The sequence below is a fragment of the Trachypithecus francoisi genome, unplaced genomic scaffold (assembly GCF_009764315.1).
Source record: "Trachypithecus francoisi isolate TF-2019V2 unplaced genomic scaffold, Tfra_2.0 Lachesis_group5, whole genome shotgun sequence".
NCBI lineage: Eukaryota > Metazoa > Chordata > Mammalia > Primates > Cercopithecidae > Trachypithecus > Trachypithecus francoisi.
Genome location: NW_022681470.1, coordinates 144,796,764 through 144,805,673, shown reverse-complemented (window position 1 = coordinate 144,805,673; position 8,910 = coordinate 144,796,764). Strand labels below are relative to the sequence as shown.

Sequence of the window (8,910 nt, the reverse complement as noted above, 5' to 3'; positions counted from 1 at the left end):
AGGAAGAGGCAATTCCCTGCATGATTGACATTTCTCTTTTCTTTTTTGAGACGAAGTCTCACTCTGTCACCCAGGCTGGGTGCAGTGGCGTGATCTCGGCTCACTGCACCCTCCGGCCCCCGGGTTCAAGTGATTCTCCTGCCTCAGCCTCCCAAGTAGCTGGGATCATGGGCGTGGGGGTTACAGGCGCCTGCCTCCGCGCCCAGCTAATTTTTGTATTTTTTTTTTTTTTTTTTTTGAGACGGAGTCTAGCTCTGTCGCCCAGGCTGGAGTGCAGTGGCGCGATCTCGGCTCGCTGCAAGCTCCGCCTCCCGGGTTTATGCCATTCTCCTGCCTCAGCCTCCCGAGTAGCTGGGACTACAGGCGCCCGCCATCTCGCCCGGCTAGTTTTTTGTATTTTTTAGTAGAGACGGGGTTTCACCGTGTATTCCAGGATGGTCTCGATCTCCTGACCTTGTGATCCACCCGTCTCGGCCTCCCAAAGTGCTGGGATTACAGGCTTGAGCCACCGCGCCCGGCTTTTTTTTTTTTGAGACAGAGTCTTGCTCTGTGGCCCAGGCTGGAGTGCAGTGGCGCGATCTCGGCTCACTGCAAGCTCCGCCTCCCGGGTTCATGCTATTCTCCTGCCTCAGCCTCCCAAGTAGCTGGGACTACAGGCATCTGCCACAATGCCTGGCTAAATTTTTGTATTTTTAGTAGAGACAAGGTTTTACTGTGTTAGCCAGGCTGGTCTCGATCTCCTGACCTCGTCATCTGCCCATCTCGGCCTCCCAAAGTGCTGGGATTATAGGCATGAGCCTCTGCACCTGGCCAATTTTTGTATTTTTAGTAGAGACAGGGTTTCACCACCTTGGCCAAGCTGGTCTTGAACTCTTGACCTCGTGATCCATCCACCTCGCTCCGCCTCCCAAAGTGCTGGGGTTATAGGTGTGAGCTACCACGCCCGGTCGACATTTCTCTTTGTGCCTGCCTCTGCCCCGTTGGATGGGAAGTCCTTCCAGGGTGAGACCTTGTCTAAGTGAACTTTGTACCCACCAATGTCTGCATGACTCAGGCAGGATCTGGCTCAGACAGGGGTGTGGGGTAGGGCTGGAATCAATAAAAGTTTGTTGAATGACTTAATGCCCTCTGAGAATGTATCATTTTGCAACAGGGAAACTGAGGCCCTTTGCACTCTAGCAGTTATTCCTGTCACCTGATTTGCACGTGGGCTGGTACCTAAGAGGGAGGGACATTGAATCATAGGAGGGGCTAGGAAGTACCCATTCTCGGCCGGGCGCGGTGGCTCAAGCCTGTAATCCCAGCACTTTGGGAGGCCGAGATGGGCGGATCACAAGGTCAGGAGATCGAGAGACCATCCTGGCTAACACGGTGAAACCCCGTCTCTACTAAAAAAATACAAAAAACTAGCCGGGCGAGGCTGGTGGGCGCCTATAGTCCCAGCTATTTGGGAGGCTGAGGCAGGAGAATGGCGTGAACCCGGGCAGCGGAGCTTGCAGTGAGCTGAGATCCGGCCACTGCACTCCAGCCTGGGCGACAGAGCGAGACTCCGTCTCAAAAAAAAAAAAAAAGGAAGTACCCATTCTCTAGCCCGGCAGGCCTTATTTCTTGTCTTGGCTGTACCTTGCATTATTTTATGTGATAGCTTTTGCGGGCATTGGCCTCTTCTTTCCCCGAGTCAGGCATGTCCAACTCCTGACCCACAGGTCACATGTGGCCCAGGATGGAATATGGCTCAACACAAATTTGTAAACTTTCTTAAAACATTAGGAGATTTTTTTGCAATTTTTTTTTGTAGCTCATCAGGTATTGTTAGTGTTAGTTAGTTTGTTTATTTATTTATTTATTGAGATGGAGTTTAGGCTGGAGTGCAGTGGTGCAATCTCGGCTCACTGTAACCTCCGCCTCCTGGGTTCAAATCATTCTCCTGCCTCTGCCTCCTGAGTAGCTGGGATTACAGGCACACACCACCACACCCAGCTAATTTTTGTGTTTTTAGTAGAGACGGGGTTTTACCATGTTGGCCAGGCTGGTCTCGAACTCCTGACCTCAGGTGATCCGCCTGCCTCGGCCTCCCAAAGTGCTGGGATTACAGGCATAAGCCACTGTGCCCGGCCAGTGTTAGTGTATTTTCTGTGTGATCCAAGACAATTATTCTTCCAATGTGGTCCAGGGAAGCCAAAAGATTAGACACCCCTGCTCTAAGTGGCTTGTGAGCTTTTTTTTCTGAGATGCCTGGAATAGTTTGTTACTCATGTTTTAAAATAGCAATTATTACTATTTTTTGAGACAGAGTCTCGTTCTGTCACCCAGGCTGGAGTGTAGTGGCGCAATCATGGCTCCCTGCAGCCTTGATCTTCTGGGCTCAAGAGATCCTCCTGCATCAGCCTCCTGAGTAACTGGGACTACAGGTGCACACCATGCCTGGCTAATTTATTTTTATGTTATGTAGTGAAAGGGTCTCACTATGTTGCCCAGGCTGGTCTCAAACTTCCAGGCGCAAGAGATCAGCCCTCCTCAGCCTCCCAAAGTGCTGGAATTACAGGTTTGAGCCACCGCACCCGGCTGGGCAATTATGAACCTGAGCAAATTTAAGAAATTTTGATTTTCTCGGCCGGGCGCGGTGGCTCAAGCCTGTAATCCCAGCACTTTGGGAGGGCGAGACGGGCGGATCACGAGGTCAGGAGATCAAGACCATCCTGGCTAACACGGTGAAACCCCGTCTCTACTAAAAAATACAAAAAACTAGCAGGCCTAGGTGGCGGGCGCCTCTAGTCCCAGCTACTCAGGAGGCTGAGGCAGGAGAATGGCGTAAACCTGGGAGGCGGAGGTTGCAGTGAGCTGAGATTCCACCACTGCACTCCAGCCCGGGCGACAGAGTGAGACTCCGTCTCAAAAAAAAAAAAAAAAAATTTATTTTCTCAAGATGACTAGGGAACTGGAGCCCTCAATCAACAGCCCTTAGTATCTTTACTGCAGGGAGAGCTAGATACCTCCTCTGTGATACTTAACGACCACTAGCCAAGGTGCTTGGGCTATACCCATCACCACGTGTACATGAAAAACCTATTCCCGGTCAGTTACAGTGGCTCACGCCTGCAATCCCAGCACTTTGGGAGGTCCAGGCGGGCAGATCACCCAAGGTCAGGAGTTTGAGACCAGCCTGGCCAACATGGGTGAAACACCTTCTCTACTAAAAATACAAAAATTAGCCGGGCTTGGTGATGCCGACCTCTAGTTCCAGCTACTGGGGTGGCTGAGGCAGAAGAATTGCTTGAACTCAGGAGGTGGAGGTTGCAGAGAGCCAAGATGGTACCACTGAACTGCAGGCTGGGCACCAAAGCAAGACTCCATCTCAAAAAGAGAAAGAAAAAGAGAGAGAGAGAAAAAAAGAAAAATGTATTCCCTCTTTCAGCCACGTTGAGTTTTCACAACAGCACTACAAACAGATGATGTGTTCTGATAGAACTGGGCCAGGTTCCTGCAGCAGGTGCTATCATTTTGGAAGAGCTCAAGCCGTCTCACACCCTCAGGTGGGCCTGCTCATACCTGTTGTGTGGGTCCTACCTGGCTGATGGCTGAGGGTCCAGAATTGTGTGCAGTAGTGTTAATTGTGTACTGAGGTTGGAGACAGTGAACAGCACCATCTGGACATTGTGGATTAGAATGCAGGAGCTTCCCAAGGCTATGACAAAGGACTACAAACTCAGTGGCTGCAAACCACACATTTATTTGGAGATAGAGTCTCGCTCTGTCACCCGGGCAGAGTACAGTGGCTTGATCTCGGCTCACTGCAACCTCCGCCTCCTGGGTTCAAGTGATTCTCCTGCCTCCATCTCCTGAGTGTCTGGGATTATAGGCACACACTACCCTGCCCAGCTAATTTTTTTTTTTTTTTTTTTTGAGACACAGTCTTGCTCTGTCACCCAGGCTGGAGTGCAGTGGCACAATCTAGGCTCACTGTGACTTCCGCCTCCTGGATTCAAGCAATTTTCTGCCTCAGCTTCCCAAGTAGCTGGGATTACAGGCGCCCGCTACCACACCTGGCTCATTTTTGCATTTTTAGTAGAGACAGGGTTTCACCATGTTGACCAGGCTGGTCTGGAACTCCTGACTTCCAGTTATCTGCCTGTCTCGGCCTCCCGAAGTGCTGGGATTACAGGTGTGAGCCACCGCGCCCGCCCCACACATTTATCATCTTACAGTTTGGGAGGTCAGAAGTCTGAAACAAATTTTAGGGCAGGGCAGGTTCTAGGCGTCTTTACTGCTTTTTCTAGCCACCAGAAGCTGCCCATCTTCCTTGCCTCTTGGCCTGATCTTTTTTTTTTTTTTTTTTTTGTGAGACTGGGTTTTGCTTTTGTTGCCCAGGCTGGAGTGCAATGGCGTGATATCAGTTCACTGCAACCTCCACCTCCTGGGTTCAAGCGATTCTCCTGCCTCAGGCTCCCAAGTAGCTGGGATGACAGGCACGCGCCACCACGCCAGGCTAATTTTGTATTTTTAGTAGAAACGGGGTTTCTCCATGTTAGTCAGGCTGGTCTCGAACTCCTGATCTCAGGCGATCCGCCTTTCTTGGCCTCCCCAAGTGCTGGGATTACAGGTGTGAGTCCACGCGCCCAGCCCTTGGCCTGATCATTGTAAAGCCTGCTTCCACTTTCCCATCTCCTTTGACTTTGACCTTTTTGTATCCCTCTTTCACTTATTAGGACCTTTTAAGGACATTGTGCCCACCTGGATCACCCAGGCGACGCTCCCCAACTCAAAATCATTAACTGAATCACACCTGCAAAGTTGCAAAGTCCTTTTAGCTGTGTAAGGCACTGTATTCACAGATCCTGGGGATGAGGACGTGGGGGTCTAGAGACACATATCTTTGGGGGCCATGATCTGTTTCCTATATAGGGACATAGCAGAAGTCCCACTGACCAGATAGAGGAGATAATAGAGTGATGAAGAAACTATAAAAAGCTAAGTGGGAACTCAACGTTTTTCTGCTCACAGCTCTCAAGAGAAAGACCAAAGTCCTCCCCGGTGGCCTTCAAGGTATTACGTATCACCCCTCGGACCTCAACTCCCCCTCCCCTTTGCTCAGTGGGCTCCAACCACACCAGCCCCTTCCTGCTCCCTGGACGCCTCTAAGCCTTTTCCGGCCTCTGGGTTTGACCTTCCCTCCTAGACCCATCTGTCCTTGGAGTCTCATCTCCGATCCCAGCTCAAATGTCATCTTCTCTGAGAGGCCCACCGCAATGGCCCCAGTGAGAGAGTATCCTCTTTCCCCGCCTCCCAACTCATGGCTGCTGGTCACTCGCCTATAAGGAATCATCTCAAATTATCTGCTTTATTTATTCATTTCTTGCCTGTCTCCCCCAGATAGGAATTTTTCCTCCCTGAGACCACCAACTGGGTCTGCCACGTACACCCCTGGGTTCTGCAGCTCTGAGCAACCTGTCCGGCTGCTTTGTAGGTGTCCAGCACAGGTCACTCGTGTGCCCGCCAGGACTGGTCAGAGTGGAATAGACGGGGCGGAGGGGGCAGGGCAGCCCTGCCCGCCTGGACAGCCTGGAGAAGGCGGGAAAACGAGGCGGGAAAAGACAGCAAACAAGCCCTGCGGGTGGGTAGGGTGGAGAGCCCTGGCAGGCCCTGACGCCAGGCAGTGGGGCTTGGGGCGATCAGGCGAGCCATCGGGGTGCAGGTGGTCTCCTAGGGGCCCCCCACATTCCCTCGCAGTATTTACACATTGATTCCGGCCTTCTTAGACCTACTGGTCCATGCGTGCGACTGGGGGCCTGCGAACGGACTTGGACTTAAGAGGTCAGGGGGTCTGTACCCTGGGGGTCCCCAAGGCTCCTGGGGGGGGCCCACGTGCGGGGGGTGACCAGGCCCTGCCACGCAGACCCTTTGCACGCTGGGCGCGCCCAGCAGTGCGCGCAGGGCTAGGCGGAGCCGTGGCCCGCTGGGCGGAGGCGCCGTGGACAGAGGAGGGGGCGCCCCCCACCCTCTTTCTCGCTTCCCGCCACAGCGCCGGCCAATCAGGAGGCAGGCGCCCGCCCCCGGCACGGCCTCCTGCGGCCCCGCAACTCCCAAATGCCGAGTTTTCGCGGGAAAAAAATCAGAGCAGCTGGCAGCGCGGCGGGCAGTATTTGCCGAGCGGGCGCTCCGGGTCGCACGCACGTCCGCGCGGGGTCCGGGCCACACACGCGGCTTCATAGCTATCCCCAGCCAGGCCGGGCGCGCAGACAGACGAGCGGTTCGCGGCGACCAGAGAGGTGAGCCGCCAGGTCGGGGTGCCAGCCTGGGCCGGGCGCACGGGGCTCCGGGACTTTGCAAAACTTTCCCGCGCGGCCAACCCGGGCGCACTCGTGTCCCTCACTCTGTCCCGGGATCCAGGGCCTCCCCTTCCGCCTAACCCTCGGGAGTCGCTCCCCGACACATACCCGGCTGGAGCCGGGACCAGCGCTGCGTCCCCGGAGCCCGGCTGGGGGGTCGAGCGTACCGGGTGGGGGAGGGCCCGGCGAGCAGCCGGGGAGGATGTCAGGCTCCGCGCCTGCGCGCGGGGCTCCCCGCGATTCAATTGTCGCGCCCGAGCCCGATTTCGCGCGCCCTGAGCTCCCCGGGCGCATCTGGGCCAATGGGGGGCGAGCGGGGCGGGGCAGCCGGGTGCGGCGGAGCCAATAAGAGGCGGCTCAAGTGAAGGGGGGCGGGACTTGACGAGCTGGGGCCCCTTGGTCGTCCCGGCGGCGGGGGTGGGCGTGGGCTGCTGGCGCGACCCGCGCTGACCGGTGGGAGTGCGGGAGGGACGCCGGGGGTCTAGGGTCTGGAGGGGCGCGAGCTGCCGGGAGTCGGGGGCCGAGGTGAGTCGCTGGGCGCGCGCGTGGGGGGTGGTCGGGACGGGCGGCCAGTTGCCATGGCCACCGCGGGGCGGGCCCGGTCGCGCACGCGCGCGTTTTGGGGGCAGCAAGGGGGGGGCGGGGGCACCGAGGGGTCCCGGGGCCCGTGGGTCTCGGTGGGGTTTTTTCGTCTCAGTCGCACTTGGTTGAGTTCCCCCGGGACTTCTGAAGTTCCGGCCCGCGCTGGACTTCTGGGATTCCCTCTTCCGTAAATAGGAATCCGAGGAATGAATGAATCAATGAATGAAATGAGTAAACGAACCAATTCGGCCACTTGGCCCAGGCCTCCTTCCTCCTCTGGTCGTGGGAAGGAGGGATGGGTTGGACCTTTTGCTTTCCTTTCAATTCCCTCTTTTCATTCTCCTTCCTCCTCAATCTTCAACACTTGGCTAGTCGTTAACGCCTTAAGTCCTTAATTTACTGTGTCTGGCCCTGGCCGGGGTCTGGCTGTATAGGAGGACTGGGAGGGCATCCTGGGAGTTTCCTGGTGTCCACAGGCCGGACAAAAGCAACCCCGACTCCTTAGAGCATGGTATGGCTTGGAGGTGTTGGTAAAACTGATCTGGGGTTTTTGCTGTCTCTTCCCTCAGCGCCGACACCATGTGGATCCAGGTTCGGACCATGGACGGGAGGCAGACCCACACGGTGGACTCGCTGTCCAGGCTGACCAAGGTGGAGGAGCTGAGGCGGAAGATCCAGGAGCTGTTCCACGTGGAGCCAGGCCTGCAGAGGCTGTTCTACAGGGGCAAACAGGTACACCCGCCGCCAGCACCTTTGTTCTATGCCTGGTCCAGGCCCCGCGCCTCTGCAGCCACCAGCCGATACTTTCTCCCTCCCACCTCTCCCCCTACAACCTCGTCCGGTCCCACTTCACCTCTCCCGGAAGGAGAAGTCCACAGAAACCTCAAATGCCTGCGAGAGGAAGGAACAAAGGGAGGACTCACAGATTGACATGCTGGGCTGGCGGCTGGTCCTCGAATCTATAGGGTCTGGGCTTTTGAACTTATTTTTTCAAAGCTCCCCCTCAAAATAATGGCTAGAGAAGTTTTGGAGGTGGCCGATGGAAGACTGAGGAATTTTCGAGAAAGGGCCCAGGACCATCCCGTAGCTAGGAGGGAAGGGGCCAGGTTTTCTTTTTTAAACATCCACCACCAATTAATTACTCACAGCCTGTACCAGTTAAGCGTCAGACCCCCGAGTGTTTTTTTCTAAAAATTTGGATTAGCTTATTCAGAGTCTGGAGACGGCGCTTGCTAATCAGGAATTTCCGCCACTCGGAGCCTGCTGTGCTGCGGCTGCTGGTGACCTGGGGCGCGTGGTCCTCGAGGGGTCCACCGGCCTTCATCTCTTTCTCTGTTCTTTCCCCAGCCCCTCGTTGCATTTAAAATGGCCCCCTTTGATTTCATAGCTGCCACGTTTGGGACGCTCCCTCCATTGGCACCTGGGGGGGTTGGAGGTTCTACTTTGGTTGGTGTTTTTGTGGGGGACTGTGGGACATACTGTGAGTGGGGTTTCCTGGCAGGATGAAACAGTGTGATTAAAGGTGTAGGTCCCATCTGCTGGAGATGGCTGGACCGTGGGGACGGGCATAGACTACTGGAACTGGATTAAAAGTTGTCAGTTGAGCTGCGTGTACCCCCACCGTGTTGTTGTTGGATTTTGAACCGGGTACTGCTGCCATCTGGTGTCTAGGTTGGAAAATAAACACCGCGCCCGGCCAGGTTTTTTGGGGGCTGGGAGGATCATGCCTGCTCACTCCAGATGAAATCTGATGATTAATTTCTCCGGCTTGCACGCCGTAGACCTTCCTTAGCCCTCTTCCCGTAAGAGACATGATGACTTGAGTCGTAAGAATCCGAGTTAACCCGCCCTGCCCCGGGAGGAGGCCATCTGAAGAACTTGGGGAGTTGATCGTGCAGCCGCGTGCGCGCAGGGAAGAGGCACGGCCGGGCTCAACAGAGGAGCTCCGCCTGGCGCTCTCTTCCTCCCTCCTCCTACGATGCGTGCTCCCTTTGTGGCATCC

At 55.5% G+C, this 8,910-nt stretch overlaps 1 protein-coding gene across 1 annotated transcript in view; it reads left to right on the top strand.

Annotated features, from left to right (window-relative positions):
- Nucleotides 1-6,046: 6,046 nt before the first annotated feature.
- The window catches only part of UHRF1 (ubiquitin like with PHD and ring finger domains 1), a 50,649-nt gene continuing 47,785 nt past the window's right edge, over nt 6,047-8,910 (top strand). The window contains exons 1-2 of the mRNA XM_033195397.1: nt 6,047-6,266; nt 7,478-7,640. Coding sequence (XP_033051288.1) covers nt 6,085-6,266; nt 7,478-7,640 — 345 coding nt within the window. The 5' untranslated portion in view covers nt 6,047-6,084. The remainder of the gene's footprint in view (nt 6,267-7,477; nt 7,641-8,910) is intronic.